The 19,478-nt window shown below is 41.2% G+C and overlaps 1 protein-coding gene across 1 annotated transcript in view; it reads left to right on the forward strand.

The window, feature by feature from the left end:
- Usp31 (ubiquitin specific peptidase 31) overlaps positions 1–19,478 on the forward strand; it is a 63,341-nt gene that overhangs the window by 33,297 nt on the left and 10,566 nt on the right. The window contains exons 8-14 of the mRNA XM_021640639.2: positions 1,845–1,956; positions 2,418–2,512; positions 4,458–4,535; positions 5,421–5,550; positions 11,019–11,138; positions 13,302–13,527; positions 18,857–19,015. Coding sequence (XP_021496314.1) covers positions 1,845–1,956; positions 2,418–2,512; positions 4,458–4,535; positions 5,421–5,550; positions 11,019–11,138; positions 13,302–13,527; positions 18,857–19,015 — 920 coding nt within the window. The remainder of the gene's footprint in view (positions 1–1,844; positions 1,957–2,417; positions 2,513–4,457; positions 4,536–5,420; positions 5,551–11,018; positions 11,139–13,301; positions 13,528–18,856; positions 19,016–19,478) is intronic.

Here is a 19,478-nt window from a genome sequence, read left to right on the forward strand (position 1 = left end):
CATAAGTGTTGTCATGTGTATTAATGATATTAACAATAATGCTGCTGCTTACAGTGTTTCGGTACTGTTCAAAACCATGGGGATATAGACAGGTTCCTCGTTCTCATGGAGCTGGCATCCTAGTTAGTTCAGGCCAACCTGAAATAAGAAAATACATTTAATCTCAGGTAGTAGTCCATGTTGAAGATATTGACACAGGCAAAAATGTTAGCATGTGAATGAGGAAAGGCTCTGGGTCTACATGAGAACCAGAGCACAGGAAGGTATCTCACTGGAAGGAAGGTGTCCCAAGGAGGAGTGAGCTGTGGGAGCATCTGGGAAGAGGACCTGTGTAGAGGGGCCCCAGTGCAGTGTGATGTGTTTAAGGTACAGAGTGGAAGGGAGCTTGTGGTATTTTCATTACATTGAGACCTATGAAATCCCCTCTGTGGCACCAAGCTCTTAAGAGTGGAGTCTTACTTTCTGCACAGGGGTCTTTTCTGAGACTGATATTCCAACCAAGGACCATTCGTGGAGATAATCTAGAATCCCTGCACAGATGTAATCCATGGCAGCTCAGTGTCCAAGTGGGTTCCCAAGTGAAGGAAATAGGGACTGTCTGACATGAACTGATTGGCCTGCTTGTTGATCACCTCCCCCTCAGGGGGTGGGGGTGCAGCCTTACCAGGCCACAGAGGAAGACAACGCAGCCAGTCCTGATGGGAACTGATAGACTAGGTTCGAATCAATGGATTGGGGGAGGGTACTAAAGGAGGGAGGGGAAGCTTGGGAGGGGAGGGGGGAGGGAGCTACAGGGGGGATACAAAGTGAATAAACTGTAATTAATTAAAAAATAAAAATAAATTAAAAAAAAGTGGAGCCATTGTTTTGTGATAGGAAGCTGTCTCATTCATGGGGCCTTTCAGGCAGATAGCTTCAGTATGGCTGCTCTGAGTAATGTGATGGTCATGGTCAAGGAATGATTTTCTAGTACTTTTACCACTTTTTATCAGCCTGAGTCTTCATCTGAGTTCATCTTTTAGTTAGATTTGTCATTCATGGATTGATTGATTTATTCAGCAGCTTCTGTTTTCTACTCATTGGCTGTTTAGGTCTCTAAGGTTAGAAAATTTCTTTCTTGCCATCAGCCTGTTGCTGTCTTAGTTAGGGTTTCTGTTGCTATCGTAAAGCACCATGACCATGAACAGCTTGGGGAGGGAAAGGTTTATTTCATCACACAACTCTCAAGTTGCACTTCAGCACGGAGGGAAGCCAGGGCAGTATCTAGATTCAGGATCTGGAGCAGAAGCCGTGGAGGAATGTTGCTTACTAACTTGCTCACCATGGCTTGCTGAGCCTGCTTTCTTATGACACCTATAGGATCACAGTGAGCTGGGCTTCCCACATCAATCATCAGTCAAGAAAATGCTCCGCAGGCCAGTGTGATCGGGGCATTTTCTCAATTTAATTTCCTTCTTCCAAAATGACTGTAGCTTGTCAAGTTGATGTAAACCGAGCTAGCACATGGAGGCTGATGGAAAGTCAGGCAGTGTTAGTAACCCAGTGGCTAGTACTGTGCTTTATGGGAATGAGGGTGTCATGCAGATGAGTAGGAGAAAGTACAGAAGGGTGGGGAAGGGTGTTGCATGCTGAGGGTGTGTGGTCTGCCACCGATCTGAATGTGTAGAGAAGGACACATTAAGGGATCATTACAGAGGCTTGAACGACTAGGGCATGAATGAAGCTGAAACCAGAACAGTGGTCTTCAACTTTAACTGCATATTAGAACTACTTGGGACCCCCTCAGAAAAGCCTCATTGCTGGATCACATTCCAGACTGACTTCACCAGAATCTTGTATTATAGATTCGGACTGCCTTTTGTCCTGCACCTAGAAAAGACAGTAGCATGGGACCTTCTGCAGAAGGAGATACTGGAGAAGATGAAGTATTTCTTGAGGCCTACTGTCAGCATTCAGGTTTGTAAGCACTTTGGTATCCCAATAGATCATGGTTTTTACTCAGAAGCAGCAATTTAGTACAGTGAAACTACTTTTGTTGGGATTTTCAAGACTAAGAATTTTCTTTAGTTTCTGAAAGGAGTTAACATTGCAGAAGTTTTCTTGAATTGTTGTGTATTTCTTTATGGTGCCAGTCTAGTACAGCTGGCATATGATCAGCATGAAGATGCTATAAACTTCTGTAACTTTAAAAATTACTGTTACCGTATAAAGGTATTCATGGAAGACTGTTAAATCAGCGTCCAGTGACAGCAAGGGAATGCTTACATACCTGATAAATAAGTTGCATCTGAGTGCCTTGTACTTCAGGTGGAGGAGTATTTTGCAAAGTGAGCTGTTTGCTGTACCTCTGATCTGTTTTGGAAATCTGCTGTGAAAGATGCCTTTGACTAAGGCCAGCCTATTTTCATTTGATACAGGTGTGTCCATTCAGTTTGCGTGTGGTCAGTGTTGTGGGAATAACTTACTTGTTGCCACAGGAAGAACATCCCTTGTGCCACCCTACGGTAGAAAGGTAAAAGACAAACACACAACTGCCTTCAAGAATCTCACAAGTGCACATGTGCCACTTAAAGTAACATCTGATATCTGGTATAATTTCCATGTGTCTTAAGTTCTTTAAGCTTATGTAGAAGTTAAGCACTTGTTTTACTTTTGATTTATACTGGGTACGGAGTGTCGTAGTCAAGGTCACTATTGATGTGATGAAACACTGTGACCAAAAGCAAGTTTGGGGGCCTTACACTTCCATATTACTGTGTATCATTTAAGGAAGTCAGGACAGGAACTAACAGTGCAGGAACCTGGAATCAGGAGCTGATGCAGAGGCCATGGAGGAGAGCTGCTCACTGGCTTGTTCCTCATGGCTTGTCAGCTTGTCTTCTGTAAAACCCAGGACCACCAGCCCAGGGTAGTCCCCACCCACAAGAGGCTCAGCCCTCTCACACCAATCACTAATTTAAGAAAACACTCTACAGGCTTGCTTACAGTTCGCTGTTATGGAGGCATTTTCTCAATTGAGGCTCCCTTCTCTCCAGTAACTCTAGCTTGATGTAAAACTAGCTGTCATAGAAGAAGTATTCTTTATTCTTTCTTGAAATTAGAGTAGCTCATGTTAGGAAGAAGAAACACTTTCATAGGTGTTCTATATGTACATATATATCTATGTTGTATATAAAACACATACTTATATATGTATGCATGTATACATAAACATAAATAAATGAATGATAAACAAATTACATTATTATTCACCAAGATTGAAGTGTTCCAGGCTAATGTTCTGGTCATTCCCTAGTTATTACCTTTACTTGGTAAATTATGGTCTAGAAGGTAAAGGCCATGCCCCATAGTTTGAACTCTACTTCTCTTTGATTCGGTCTCTTTACTATTTCTCTCCCAACTACAGCAAACCTGCCTTTGTCTTCATTGTACTTATGATTATTTGACCACATGGCATTGCCTCATATGTGTGTTTTGCATGGGTGGTTTCTACTGTTTATAATTTCTTTAGTGTGAAAATCTTTATTGTTCCTCCTCCTCTGATAGAATTAGGTGATCTACTTTGCTACTCTTGTACTTTCATAATACTATTCTATTATCTTTTTAACGATCTATTGTACTAGCAGATATATGTCTATAGACTATCCATATGTGGCTACGTAAATAGGAAAAGTTGTACTGTTTTTGTTTTGTTTTTTTTTTTTTGTAATGATTTTTCAGCACATAATTTTTAAAAGCACACAAGCTGGGCATGATGGCACATGTCTATTATGGCAGCACAGGACGATCAGGATTTGAAGGCTGTCCTTTTCTATGTAGTGATCTGAGATCTGGGTTGTATGAAATCCTGTCTCACTCTCCCCACCACCATTTTTTTTTTAACAGCATAATCTTATTTGAAAGGTCACTGTTTGGTTTTAGACATGAAAGTAGATAAGATAAATAATCTAAAACATTGTACAATGTACAAAAGATAAAAGATGAGTAACATTAGGCATTACTGATGAGCGTCTCAAAAAATGGTGATGACCATTGAGTTAGTTGGTGTGTATTTATGGAGAAGGAAGGCACAGGGGAGTTGATATAAGTTAGGCATAGTGGGGTGGGGTTGGGCAAGTGTGAGAACAGACTGTTCCCAAGAAACTGTCTAGTCTCTGGAGGTGAGACATTGGGCAAAGTTGGAAAGATAATACATAACATCTGAGAATGTATGAGCAAACTTACAGGGTGATGCTCAAGTTTTTACACTCATTTCTATACTGGATGTTTTAGTTTAAGGATTTTTCGTTCTGCTTGTAAACTACTTACAAAGTCAGAGGCTTGGTCTCATTAAAGACTTTCTAATGGGGAACTATAAGAATTTTCTATAATTATGAGATTCTAGATAGAATATAAATCACATTTAAGTAAACTCTTTTGTTTAAAAACTAATATGTGGTTCCACTTTCATTCTTTAGGGCATTAAAGTCCTGTGGACCAGGTGGTACAGCTCATGTGAAATTGGTAGTAGAATGGGACAAGGAGACAAAAGATTTGTAAGTTCTTCTCTTCTCTTCTCTTCTCTTCTCTTCTCTTCTCTTCTCTTCTCTTCTCTTCTCTTCTCTTCTCTTCTCTTCTCTTCTCTTCTCTCTCTTTATTACATTTTAACAGCACACAGTACTTTCAGTTTAGCTGGAACATACAAGTCTTACAATTAGCTCAGTATCTTAGGTGTGCTTTAGCCCTTTATTGAAACAGTTTATTATTCTTTTCCTGACTGCTTTCCAAGGCTCAAAACTTTAGAAAATGTACTTGCTGCTGAGAGAAAAGCTGTATGTTCATTAACTGCTGTGTAATTTGATCTACTTTGATTTTCTGTTATATGCTCATCAGCTCTTGTAGGCTTATATTAGTCAGGATCAAATGTGTTCAGGGAATTTATGACTGTATACTATTACGCTTGTATCAAATGGATGTCCTTAGATACCATGGACAAGAATGAATGTAGGCATCATGAACAGAGAGGGAGTTCTAGTTCAGAGCATACACTACTGTTGCAGAGGAAACAAGTTCAAGTCCTAGCACCTATATCAGGTGGCTAACAACAGCTTGTAACTCCAGGTTCAAGAGAGCCAACACTTTGGCCTGTATGGGCTCCTACATTCACATGCGCATATCCACACAGGTACATATACGTCAGTATACTTAGTTTAAAAAAAAGTAAGCACAGTGTTTGAGAAACACTGACTCCGCAAGTTAATTGTTGAAATAACTTTGCAGATGGAGAAATTTCCAAGAACATTTTGGAATGTAGAAGAGTTGAATGACCACATTCTTATGCATTGATCTACTAGGTTATGAATTCATAGCTACTTTAAACAACTGTTGTTGTGCCTGTTTTATGAGACGTGATCTGAAAGCTGCCTCTCTCTGAATTGCAGCTTGTTTGTAAACACTGAAGATGAGTATATCCCTGATGCAGAAAGTGTCCGTTTGCAGAAGGAGCAACATCATCAGCCACAAACCTGCACTTTATCTCAATGTTTCCAACTCTACACCAAAGAGGAACGGGTAAGATGCAGAGCCCACAAGATGACAGCAAAGATATTAAATCTGCCCAAGAAAGCACATGCCCCAGGAATTTGCATTCCCTCAGGCTCTACACATTTAAGTAGGTTTGTTTTGTTTTGCTTTTTTTGAGACAGGGTTTCTTTGTGTAGCCTTGGCTGTCCTGGATTCACTTTATAGACCAGGCTGGCCTCAAATTCAGAGATCTGCCTGCCTCTGCCTCCAAAGCACTGGGACTAAAGATGTGTGCCACCATGCCCACACCCAGCTTAAGTGGGCTTTTTTTTTTTTTAAGTGGGCATTTTTAGTGTCAGTCCTTTTAGGACTTTAACAAGGAGTGACGTAAGTTTTTGAGTATTTGGAGAGCTCTAGAAATGAGCCTTTGTAATTATTTGTTTTCTTTTTAATGATACATTTTTTTGTTCATTTCAATTTGAAGTTTTAAATTTTCCTTATTAATGAAAACTTATTATTATTTTCCTTAGTAATGAAAACTTTTCTCAAAATTTTTTAATTTGTTTTATTTTGTTTTTGTTTTTGAGACAGGGTCTTACAATGTAGTCCTAGCTGGTGTAACACTTGCTATGTAGACTAGGATAGTCTAAGCTCAAGGTAGTCCTCTACTTCTCCCTCCTGAGTGCTGGGATTACAGGTGTGGCTACCAACACATCCAGTTTTTCTCAATTTAGTACACTTGTACTGTAATCACAGGTGTTGGTACTGCTTCAAATTTAGATTAAGTAAATAAGATAAAATGAAAAATAAAATTATTTAGTTGTGTAAACCCCATCTCAAATGCTTCCGTGACAGTTGCTCCAGTACAGAGCAATGCTCATATCATGTTCTGTTGAATCATAGTGTGCTGGACCACTTGGTATAGTGGTTTACACATAGTAGGGATTCAGTAAATACTTAAATGTTGAATGGACAGGTAGATGGATGGCTAAGTCTCTGTGGAGCCCAGGCTTATGAGAAGTCTTGATGAGAGTGTTTAAAGGTCATTCAGTCTTCTGTTGCTGTGCAAGATCTATGTTTGTGTAGTCTCACTTTGTGTAGCACCTTATATTCATGATAACTAAAGAAGGAAAGATCTATTTTAGCTCATGGTTTCAGACCACAGTCCTTTGTTGATTCTGGATCTGTCATGAGACAGACTCTCTTGGAGATGGGGGGTATGTAGAGAAGAAGGCTACGTGCCTCATGGTTGTCAGGAAACAAAGGAAGGATAGGAAGGGGTCAGAGAAAAGATACCACCAGAGGTCTACCCTGGGTGACCTACTTCCTCTAGCCAGGTGTTTGTAATACCTACAAAAATAGTGTTATCAGTCAGGGACCAAATATTTACTACATGAACCTTTGGGGAGCACTTGTTTTAAACCATGGCAGGATTTAATTTTGACTGTTAGTTTACCCTTTGATCTTGTACATATAGAATTAGGCACCTCAGGACTAGAAGGGACTTAAAACTTTTTTCTTTTTTCTATTCTTCTACCTTGTTTTCAAGTGAATGATTGTTTGAACTGCCAGAGTGCCTTCTGTTATGAGGAGTTTACCTACATAAGACCTGGTATCCATTTAGGTCTAAATGTATAATAGATAATAGACTAAAATAAACCTGAAATAGGTCCTCTGGTCACATGACAACAAAAAGTAATTTTCTCAAATATTGGGAAATCATTTTTAGAATCTCACTGTGTTCTCTCCCCTAACCTGCTTATAGCAAGTTCCTTCAAAAATAGTTCATTTAAAGACAAGTATTTATCAATTTTTAGCTTAATTATAAAATAGCCAGTTGGCTTTGGAACTGGTTGATTGAAGACCATTGGCTCATCCTGTGTTTTTCACTGTTTGTGTTTAAAAATTGCCTTGAGAGATACTTGAAAGCAATATAAAGCTTAGGGGTTAGCAGACGTGCTGATGGCAGCATTGGCTCGAGAAAACAGCTCTCTGCTCTATATTGCAGAGTTTGTACTGGCAAGATAGGCTGCTGTAGAGGCTCATTCGTTTAAAATACCTGCAGTGTGTTTAGTCCTGCACGAGGCACTCTGATACTCAGTGATCAAGAGTGGTTCTGCTTTCACGTCGTTCACACACTAGAGTACATAAGGGAGGCAAAGGTCCTAAGGTAGGCAGGAGCTCAGCATGGTTGAAAACAGAAGTATAACCAGTGTGACAGGAGCACAAGAGCTAAGGGAGAGAGTTAGGATAGTGTGAGCTCCAGTTAGAGCCAGCATTTATCTGTCTCTCACTAAATATCCTTGTATCTGAGAGAGGTACTTGGTCCATAGGAAGTGCTCAATAAATATGTACTGGAATGTTACTTGGGAAGTTCAGTATGGGGCCAAAAATAACAGTATAGAAATAAAGGAGGTGTAGTGCTTAGCCTTGCATCCTGAGCATAACATTTTAGCTTTTTATGGTATCCAACCATGCTTGGGGAGAATGTCCTGCTTCAATGGCTGTAAAGGCCTGAATGATCATGGCTGCATCACACTGTTGTGAGACTCTAATCTTGCATATATACCACAGGCAAACCAAGGAGACCAACACCAGAAGGCCTGCTAACGCTCCCATGCCCGCCCATTCCTTCAGATGATTCATGGCTGCAGCAATCCATGTTGATAATCCTGTGGCTAGTCCTGCGTCCACTCTGGTAGAATTTACTGTGACAATGGCCACTCTCAGCTGCTCCATCGTAGTATCGAATTCTCCAGTCCAATTACCTAAAATATAGCTCGACAATTGTTTAGACAGATTTGCAGCACAGGAAAAACAACTCCACATTTGGCTAAGGCCGAGGATCTGGCTTGCTTCCATGTATGTGGACCTATCTGCATTGCCCACGTGGCATGCCTGGGTTGGCTACCCAGAGGCTATTTAAGCTGTGGGCTGGCTTTCCCCAGGGTCCAAGGATTGTTCAAGGTTCCTGAATAAACTGCATTGAAAAAAAAAAAAAAGAAATAAAGGAGGTGTAAGCACTTAAAAAAAAAAACAAAAAAACAACTAGATTTCATTTGGGATTCCTTAATACCTCTACCTCCCTTTTAACCCCCCAACCCTAGGTAGGAGAGAAAAAAAAATGTTAGAAAGAACAGAGGACATAGACCTTTTTCGACTTAGTTCCCACTTGTTAGGGTCGTTGGATTCTTTGGGTGACCAATCTCAGCCGTCAGGATATCCAGTAGTCCAGCAACAGTAAACTGCAAATGCAGCAGGCCGAACAAACAGCCTCCTTGGAGCACCTCCAGAGGGTCTTGAAGTCCCTTCCTCGCTCTGGGCTCTGGTATTTATACTCTCCCAGAGTCCTCAGAGTTCTAATAACTCCAGCTGGCAAAGATCACGCCCCTCTGTGAGCCACATGAGGCAATTATCAGCTGTGGACAAAAAAAGGCAGCCCCATGTCACACACTTGTGATTAAAAAACTTGCTTATATAACATGACTGAGTTTTTAAAGACACCAAATCTTCAACTAAGATATAGGGGAGGAGGTGGGACTTAGCAGTTGGTTGTGTGACAATAGTCTGGTGTCTAGCTGTCTTGAGGCTCAGTACTGATGAGTAGTACCATGTAGGTGTGAGCTAGTGCTGTGCTGTCCATGGAAGCTTTAGAAAGAGGGCCCAGACTGTGGTGGTGCTGTGTGCTGCTCTTTTTATCAGTTCAAATGTACAGTTAATGAAGACAGCACATTGGGACACAGGTGAGAGAGGGTGGGGATGGCACATCTGGAAGTTATGATGCAGCTAAGAGTATTTCGAAGAGGGAGACCTTAAGGTGGCTTCTGGTAGTTGGGGACACTTGGACTGTCCTGTGAATGAAATGTTGGGCTTAAGTTATATAAAGAACAAAATGTAGAGGTTGGGAAGGCTGAAGAGAGTGTGGTCTTGTCGTTCTACATGAGGAAGACCCATGTAGAAGACTGACTGGAAGTCCATTTTCCTGTAGAGCTAGCCCCTTATTGCTAGAAAAACTTGGTAGGCCAAGGATTCTCCGAGTACAGTCAGCAGGCCTCGGAGCTTTCCACCAGTTTAATCAGTACAGAAAACAGAGAAATGTCTTAGACACTGTCACTGAAATTAGATGTTATGATAGTAATACTACCTTGCATGAAAGTATCTGTTTTTATTAGAATTAAACAGACAGAAACCTACTTTTGACACAAGTGTGAGCCTAAATGGCCACATAAGGGGAGTATTGATATATCACATGAGATGTGGGCTTGCCTGATGATAGTTTGGACCCCTTTCATCTGGCTTTCTGATCACTTTTATTTACCCAAATATCTGCCCTTCTGTCCCCCAGTCTTTTCTGTGGACATAAACTCTGAGTTGCATCATCATGAAAACAGAGCTCATCAGTTGTGCTTCGCTTTTACCAGACTGTGTTTTCTCCTCTCTTCTACACAAATTTACTGTTGGTAGCCCTTTTGCCCCTCAAAGTCTCTTGTTTATCTGATTTGAAGTGTGGATATTGGTCTCTGAGGCTCTCATTGGCCTTTGCTCAGATTTCATTTGACTGCCATATGGTGCATGGTACTAATGACTACTTTTCTCACCACTTTTTCTTGCTTTACCTAAAGGGAATACTTCTGGTTTTCAGTTTTTTGGCTGTATCTTTAGACCCTGGTCACTTATAAGGTTGAGTATTTCTTTTAAAACAGACATTTTCCCCAAGATTCTGACTTTGGCCTTTTTCTCCTCCATTTTGTTGGGAATTGTCCTCCATTCCCAGGAAGGACATCATCCTTACCTCATCCCATGTGTGATTCCAGGTTGGATGTTGTCTCTCTAGGCTGGATTTCTCATGCATTTGAAACCTCTTAAGTTGACATATCCCCAACTTTCCCATTTAGAGCTGTTGTATTTGGATTTAGAATTTTGGACCAGTGTTTGGAAGAGCTTGTTGAGAGCATGTCAGGAAGACTACATGAAGCAGTTCAGTGCTGCCAGAGGAGAGAAGGGTTAGGACACATGAAGTGTAGGTGGGAGTGAACAAGAACTTGGAGCACAGTGGTATTCATGGACGTTAGTGTGGAGAAAAGGCAGTCTCAAAATGGAGGGATACGGGGTGAAAGAAAGGAAAATGGGAGGGACTTGGGTCTGGGGATAGTCCCCTTTGTTCCACTTTGATGGGCAATAGTGTGATTTGCTGAGGTAAGATGTTCTAGACCAGGAAAGTCCGTATCGATGCAAAGGTGATAAGTTGTATTTGGCAGCATGGCCGGGATTGGGTGCATCTGTAAGAAGAGCATTTAGTCATTCTTCTTTAAGGGAGGTTTGTTTATCGCTCATCTGGTATCCACACCAGCCAGGTGCTACTTGTAATTGTGTTATCCCATTGGCTGTCCTCCTGTGCAGCTTCCAGAGAGATGCCGAATGATACCAGGCCCTGGCAAGAAAGTAGTCCAACTGTCTGCTATGACAAAGGCTTTCATAATGTGGTGCCTAATGGAAGTCCTGCTCCTTGTTTCCAGCTTGCTCCAGATGACGCCTGGCGGTGCCCACATTGTAAGCAGCTGCAGCAGGGGAGCATCACATTAAGCCTGTGGACTCTGCCTGACGTGCTCATCATACACCTCAAGAGATTCCGGCAGGTGAGGAAATCCTGTTGCTGGGGAAAGCTAGCATGATCTTGTTCTCTTGGCTCCTCTTGGTGGCTTGTGTGGTTTCTTTGGTGACACTGTTGGATTCATCCACTGATGATGTCTGAATATGTTCACACGTGTTTGACCTACCCTATCAGTGGTCATGTTCTAAAGCAAATTTTGAGTATCCCATGATCCTTCAAGTCCACATATTTTACTTTGTTCTTGAGGGTTTGCTGTAGACTTACAAATGTTTCGCTTAAAATTTAGTGTGTTTACTGTAGGTGTGTGAAGTGTTTCTTTGTAAGAGAGGTAGAATTCTGTTTCTGCCTAATGTAGTGAGCAGTGTTGTCCTGCTTCAAGGAGCTGTTATGTAGCTGGGGAGGGGAGTCATAATTAGATACAAATGCCTGCTTTTTGTTGTACTACTTTATGAGTCATTTTCCCCTAAAAGTCAGTCTATCTCTTGAGGTGAAGCATGTCCTAGACAGAGTAATGAGAGATGAATCTTAGTGAGTCTTTGTGGCCTGAATTTAAAAGAGTTTGTGCCTGAAAAATGAGCAGGTATGTGCTAGATGAGAAGGAGAAGCAGTACTGTGTCTTCATGTGACAGGAAGCAGTGTATGCTAAGCCTGGGGCCTGAAGAGGCTGAAAGCAGGACAATGGAGTGACATGTTCAAGAAGATGGGGTGGTGGTGGGATCTGAGATGGAAGAGAGAGGTGCATAGACAGCAGTTGTTCAAGCAAATCCTTGTAGGCAGAGTCACATTTTAGTGAAGAGCTTTGAACAGAAGCAGCAATTGCTAAATGTGTTTTGAAATGATCATGATGGTTAGCAGATAAAGAGTTGCAAGTATTGTGGGCATCGTAGAGGCTGCTACTGGTTTAGGATAGGCTTGTAGCAACAGGAATGGAAAGATGTGAAGACTTAAGGTGTAGCAGGGTGGCAAGGGCAATACAACCTAGTCACAGTCTTGGGTTTTTCTAAGCATCAATGTGGAACTTAAGGAGTATATCAAATTCCAAAGCCCTTCTGGATTTCAGAGTTGGGATTTTGTGGTAAGGAAACATGGCATTTGCCTTGGACATCCTGCTTGGGTTCTGCAGGTAAGAAGTTGATTGAGGCTTCCAGTCCAGCCTTCTCTGTTTTCTCCTAATGCTAATTGATTTCCTTCACCTTGCCTTCCAGAATTCCAGACTCAAAACTGCAGTGTCCTCTTTGGCATTTTTTCTTGTCATTCTAATCTAGGTAGCCACTTGTACAAGTTGATTTGGCTTTTCCATGGATCCCTGGGGTGGCTGTTCCTGCTTGCTGTTACCCTGCCACTAAATGGTTATCTGTTTTTGTTCAGACAGACGCAGCTGCAGCCTTCTAATAGATCTCTCAGCCTCTATAATGCTGCCCTTGCTAATGTGTTTGCACACTTCTCACAGTTCTTCACTAACAGTTCTGGTGACATCACTTCCTCCCTACAAGCCTCAGTGTTTCCCTCTACACTACAAAATAAAGTCCCTGTTCTTCACCTTGGCCTTCATTCAGAAGCTTTTCTCCTATGGATAGCTTTAATAGATCCATAAATCTCCCTTAGTAGATCCATAAATCCTTAGGATTGTCACATCGTGTCTGATTAGTTTTTAAATGTGTTCCTGGACATAGAAAACACGAAATAATATCCATTCAACAGATTTTTAGTTTTCAAGAATATCCCAAAGGGTTTAATGGAAAATACAGATTATTCAAGATTGTTGGATAATAAGTAAATATGGAGAAGTAGAGAGGAAAGGGTCACTGCTTAATGAATGCCTCTCCTGTGCTAGGTATCAGGGCTTGCCCTTTGCGTAGTTACACTCCATTAATCTTCAGGCCTCTGACAGAAGTATCAGGATGAACCACCCGAGATTGTCACTTTGCCTCTAAGATAAAAAAATGAAAATCCAGAGCTTCATTTTCCCCTACATGTTGGTGCTCATTGGTTCTACTTTAGGTGGTTCTAAAGCTTGTAACTGTAGGCATTTAACCCTATTAGTCTGTTTCTCTATTATGTGTTTTGGGAAGTATCAGATAGGTGATTCAAAGTGATTTAACAGACAGGGCCCACATTTCATGCTAAACTGAACTTCCATCTGCTTGCATTAAGATGTTATCAGAACTTGTTTTTCTTCTTGCAACAGGAAGGAGACAGGCGTATGAAACTACAGAACATGGTCAAGTTTCCCTTGACTGGCCTGGACATGACACCTCATGTGGTTAAGAGAAGCCAGAGCAGTTGGAGTTTGCCATCTCATTGGTCCCCATGGAGACGGCCCTATGGACTCGGGAGGGACCCTGAGGACTACATCTATGATCTGTATGCTGTGTGCAATCATCATGGCACCATGCAAGGGGGACACTACACAGGTCTGCAGTGCGAGAGGCTGCGTGTCTGTGCTGACGCTTCCTTCAAGCTGTTTGCTTGTAGCCTTTGAACCCCCCTTTCTCTTCCAGTATGCCTTTTGCCAGCTCTGAGAGCACCTTCATCCTCCAAGAGCAGATGCATGAAGCTTCTTCCTTCTGAGGTCATTCATCCCGTAGGGAGCAGCCCTGATGGGGGAATGTTTGTAGAGGACAGCTGAGGAAGGAACACGCTTGTTTACCCAGCATGCCTCCCAGCTATAGCTGTGTGATTGATGCCTTTGAGCTTCTGGCATCTCCCTAGCTTAGAACAGTCATGAGCCACTTTCATGGCTTCTATCCTTTTAAGGGTGAATTCACTTTTGCATTATAAAAGCAACTCTGTTTAGCATAAGAAGTCTAGAGAGGTGGAAAGAATGCTTATCGAGTATCAAGATAAAAGCTACTAACACTTAAAAAAATCATGGTTAAAATATAGAGATGATTAAACTTAGCATTTTAATCAGTATTAAGTATTGGTGGCATTGAGAACATGTTGTTGGCCATCACTCTCCATTTCCAGAACTTTTTCATTTTCTTAAATAGAACCTCATTGAACAGTAATTTCCATGTTCCCCTCCCCAGCCTCCTGACTGCCATCAAACTGTCTAGGGAGCTCTGTTATGTGGGACTGCACAGTATGATTAGTTCTTTGTAACTACTCTGTTTTACTGAGCATAATGCCTTTAAAGTTCATCCATAGTAATATGACATACATGTTGAACTTTTTTTTGTAGTTTTTTGCTATTTTACACTAATGTGACTATACTGGTATGTTTCATTTATAAATGTTAAACACTTTGTAGTTAGCTTGCAGTGGATTCTTATCACATCAGAGGTGCCTAAATCCCACTGTGTATCTTCTAGGGATAGAAATAAGTAGGCAGAGACGCAGATACAGATAAAACTTAAGGGTAGAGCCATGTGTGTAATAAGTGGTAGTAGAAGGCAACCCAGGAGAGGGGAGGAGAAGCTGCCTAAGACAGGTAACCTGGCGGAGCAGCACTGCTTAGGGCTCAGGGAGAGCCGCACCATTATCGTGGTCCAGTAAAGATGCTGCTGCTTAATGAGATGATAGCATCTGAGCTTGTGTAGTTATGTTGATGTTCTAATGACAAGTTGTCTAGCATTGCATTATCTCATAAGTGACATGACTAGTAACCATTCCTGTTGCTAAACATTTTGTTTCTGTATTTAAACTTCTTTGTTTTTAAACTTTTAATCTAATATTAATGACTCCTTATACATGCATTTTATTTTTCCTGAATTTTGATTCTTTATTTCTTTGAGATTGAGGTTCAGAAATGTGATTATTGGATTAAGGTATATAAGAACCATGTAAAAGGCAGATTTTAAGGTTTCTTAGACATTTGTTTATATAAGGATTAATGTGAAGGAAATACTGTTATTTGGTTATCTGTATAGGTGTCTTAAGACTCAGATTGCTGTATCCTTTATCTTCAGTGTATTTGATGGGTGAAGATGAAGTAGGGGTAAGGGACTGGACAGATAGTGTTTTAAAATTCTCGAGATTCTTCTAGCAGTTACCTACCAATTCCCCTGTGTACTAGCAAGGTAGCGGTGTCTGTTAGCCTTCCCAGCCTTACCTGCTCTTTCGACCTATTCTCTTCCAATTCAGGAGGACAGGAAGATGACTAGGTATAGTCGCTCATTCTTGAAACCCTTTTAGATTAACTGCTGGCAGCAGCTGTTTTTGAGAGGAATAACCCCAGCTTCTGGGTGTGTTCAAGACAAAACAGTTTGGCTTCTGCTTGTCTGGGAAGCAATTGCAAGGAAAAAAAAAAAAAAAAAAAAAAAAAAGAGGCCCCCACGGTGCTTTCATGTTACAGAAGACGTTAATAGCTTAAATATGTTTTACCTTGGACTTTTGTTCAAACACTATTTAGATGGCAATGTAATATTTGTTTTATCTATTTTTATGCAGCCACTTGTGTGATGATTTCTATTTGGATATTTGCTTTTCTGGCATTATTAGTAATGTCTTAGTTCTTGGATACATAGACATGGGATAGTCATGGGACTGTCTATTCTTTACTCTTAGTATGGAAAGGACTTAGAAGTAATTGTAATTTACTAATTACTTTCTGTATTAACACCTTCACCAGCATTTCTAGTTGATATTTACACTAATTCAGCTTTGGTGAAGAAGTCATTTTGCAAAATAGATCCCTATTATTATATACTGAGTAGGCAAGAACTTGTTAGGGAAAATAGGACAGCACTAGATTTTAGAATATTGTGTTGTTCTTTATTTAGCACAGACTTTGGAAACCTGTGAAAACCCTCAGGAGCTTGGGTGAGATTGTAGACCCATCTTCCTAGCTCTGAGCACTTGGCCAACTAACTTTACTTGGACCCTTGAAGCACAGTAGTGACTGTGTTTGCTCATTGCCCTGTACCTAGGAGGTGCTCACATAGTCTGTATCAGTGGTTCTTAGTCTTCCTAATGCTGTGACCCTTTATGTTGTGGTGACCCCCAACCCATAAGATTATTGTTGTTACTTCATAACTGTAATTTTGCTACTGTTAGGAATTATAATGTAAATATCTGTGTTTTCCAGTGGTCATCTAAAGGGGTCATGACCCACAGGTTGAGAATTGCTGAACTATATTATTTCCTCTCTCCTGTTCTATGTGTGTATTTGGGTGTGTTCAAGGCCAGAGGACAACCTTGAGTATTGTTCCTCAGGCTTTGTCTGCCTTGTGAGACAGCCTCTTACTGACCTGAAGCTTGCCAGTTAGGCTGGGCTGGCCATTGATCCTTGCTATCTGCCTGACTCTGCCTCCCCAGGAGTGGGGTCACCAACATTTGCCACATGGATTGGTCTCCTCAGGCCTCTCTTTTTCTGCTCTTAAGGCAAACCACTACTTGTCTCATCTTTAAATGTTTATAGTTACTGTTTAGAGAAAATAACTCTTGGCATTACTTTTTTCTTTTTAATCACATTTATTTGTTTATTTGTGCTGGGGGATGGCAGTGTGTGTGGATGTCACAGGACAACTTGTATGAGGGATTTGGTTCTATCTTTTTATCATGTGGGGCCCAGGGATCAAATAGGCTGTAAGTAAGTATATTTGCTGAGCCACCTCATATCATTTTAAGGTGAACATACTGTTTTTAAGTCACTAGAATGTGACATTCACTAGAATGTCTTTGATGCATTCTTGCTATAATGCATGGTATGTGTCTGGCTAGCTTGTACAAGGATTTTACCAGAGCCTCTCAAACTATCTGTGATACAGCCCTCACTATTTTCTATTTTAGCATTTCCAATCCTTCATAAGCCAATTTTGTAAAAATACAATGGAGATGTTACAGCAGTATCATATTGCTAGACATTTTTGATTGCTTATCTTTGTTTTGGTGCCTGCTTTTGTGGACAAATGCCAGTGTCTGAACCACAGCTCTGGCCTAGAAAATACTTTGGAAGGCAGTGTTAGGGAGAAAAGCAAGTAGAATTATAAATAGTTAGCTTAATAGTTACTGCATGGCCTTTCCATGCCATGTTTGAGAACAAACCAACCTGAAAGGAAAGAGACTGAACTAGAGCAAGGTTACTCTGTCTCCTGGTGGGTGTGTCTGCTGTGCAGTTCTGCTCCCACTCGCCTCTCTGGAATAGCAGCCTCCTCCCAGATGGGCTATTCGTACATCAGCCTGACCTGACACTATTGGCCCAGCCGTTGCTGTTGCTATGATGTTTCCACTTCATTTTCTCTGGTTCTGGTAGCAACACATGATCTCCCTCCTACATTGGGAGCCTTTGCTTCTCTTTGGAGATCTGTCTAGCCAGCAGCAATTCCTCACCTGAGTCCCTTTCATCTCTGTGGTTCCATACTTACAAAAGTGAAATGGCCTAATGAGAGTATCCCTTACTCACGGTGCCTCTCAGGATTGTATGTGCCCTGTCCTTGAAGGGCCGTCCTTAGTCTCTGTCAGCATTTACTGACTATTCCAGCACTCATCTGTGTTCAGTCAATGGCTGTTTTTAGAAATGTAATAATAATGTGCTTTTCCAGATCACGCTTTATAAGATCCCTTGATCTAGCCTAGTAGTATGACTTGGCTTTATGACCTCAAGGTTTTGGGATAGGTATGGTGCTTGTGATTGAACTCAGGTTCTTGGGCATGCTAAGCACATATTTTGTTACTGAGCTATACTCCTAGCCCCAGACAAGAGTCTTATTGGCTCTTGCTGGTTCTTATTTTTGTTTCTCTCGATGGTACTCAAATGTTCTTTGTTTCTATCTCAGGCCATGATTGTATTCTTGAGCTCTGTGTTCTCAAGTTTGTCAGGGAACTTCTGTAGATTGTTTAGGCTTCCCCTGAAGGAAAAGGGTGGGGTACGGTAGGGTTTTAAGTACAAGCCAAAGAATTAGAAACCCAAATGCCATGCACTTAGCCTTTATCAGCTGTGGGACCATGTGCTAGGCATAGGCAGCCTCTGTGTGTAGGATAATATGGGAGTGTGTGTGGAGCATGTGTATGGAGGCCATGGCCCTCTGCTGCACCCATTTTGTGTTGTTTTTGTTTTTGTTTTTTTTTTTTTGGGATTTTGCTGGGTGCTAGGGATTGAACTCAGATCCTCATTTTTGCCTGGTCAGCACTTTACCCGCTGAGCTATGTCTCCAGCCCCATAAGTAATCTTTCTGAATCTGAGTAAATCTGTAGAAATAAAAAATTAAAGGATTAAAGTGAGATGTTTAGATTATGGTAGGTCTTAGATATCAGTCGATGGGCTGCTCATATTATTTTATATCCTTAATAAACACTAAAGTGATACAGCAACAAAAATCAAAAGTTCTCTACTGTGCCTTTTGACAATGAGACTGGATAATTTTATGTTGTAGAATACTTCCTTTGCATTGTGGACATGCCTGGACTCTACTCATTAGGTACTTTTTGACCTCCACCCCCACTCTATCCCCCAATTGTGACAGAGTATTTTCGTTCGTTGCCAAGTGTCTCTAGCAGGAAAAAATTGTCCTTGGTTGAGACCTACCTATACATAGAAGTATAATGAGTGTTCTGAGATGAAACAGTTATGAAATTGGAATACTTAGGAATTTCTTACAACATTCTGCCTGGTTGTGAATTGAAATTTAGATTTGTTTTTATTTTATGTTTTGTTTTGTTTTCCCTTAATTTCTTTCTCTTACTTTGGGCAGTCTCAAATGCTGTTGAATGAATCATATGCATGAAATATAAAGGATGTTGTCTCTGGATAAAGTGCCTGGTGTGGCCTTGCTGGTGCTGACAGTGGGCTCTTTTTGGCAGCGTACTGTAAGAACTCTGTGGATGGTCTCTGGTATTGCTTCGATGACAGTGATGTACAGCAGCTGTCAGAAGATGAGGTGTGCACGCAGACAGCCTACATCCTTTTCTACCAGAGGCGGACAGCCATCCCATCATGGTCGGCAAATAGCTCGGTGGCAGGTAACCTGGTTCTTGGGTGTTTTTCCCAGAGCAAGAGGTTATTTCATGGTCCAGAGGATGTCCCAGAAAGTTTCATTATTAAAAGCTCCATAAGATTAATTTTCACATTTCCACTTAATCTGGGAACTAATATGATCTCAGTCAAGGAAGTCTGAGTAGTCTCTGAACTACCATGGACCAGCAGAGTTCACATAGAAGTGGGGACAGATCCTAGCCAAATCACTCAGAGTTTACTTCAGGGTTAGTGCCTGGAGGAACGTGTTAGCAGCCTGAGGTGCTGTTCTGACATCTGTGTAGGCTACCTTGGAACATGTCCCTTCTGAGCCACCCACTCGTCCTCGATGTGGCTGTGACCATAACACTGCTCAGTGTGGTGTTGCTATTTGCTTTAACATTGGTGAAGGTAAGGAAAGCATTCTGTAACCAATAAAGGACCATTAGAAAGAGTTCTTTTTCTTCAGTA

Source organism: Meriones unguiculatus, chromosome 14 (assembly GCF_030254825.1).
Source record: "Meriones unguiculatus strain TT.TT164.6M chromosome 14, Bangor_MerUng_6.1, whole genome shotgun sequence".
NCBI classification, from domain to species: domain Eukaryota; kingdom Metazoa; phylum Chordata; class Mammalia; order Rodentia; family Muridae; genus Meriones; species Meriones unguiculatus.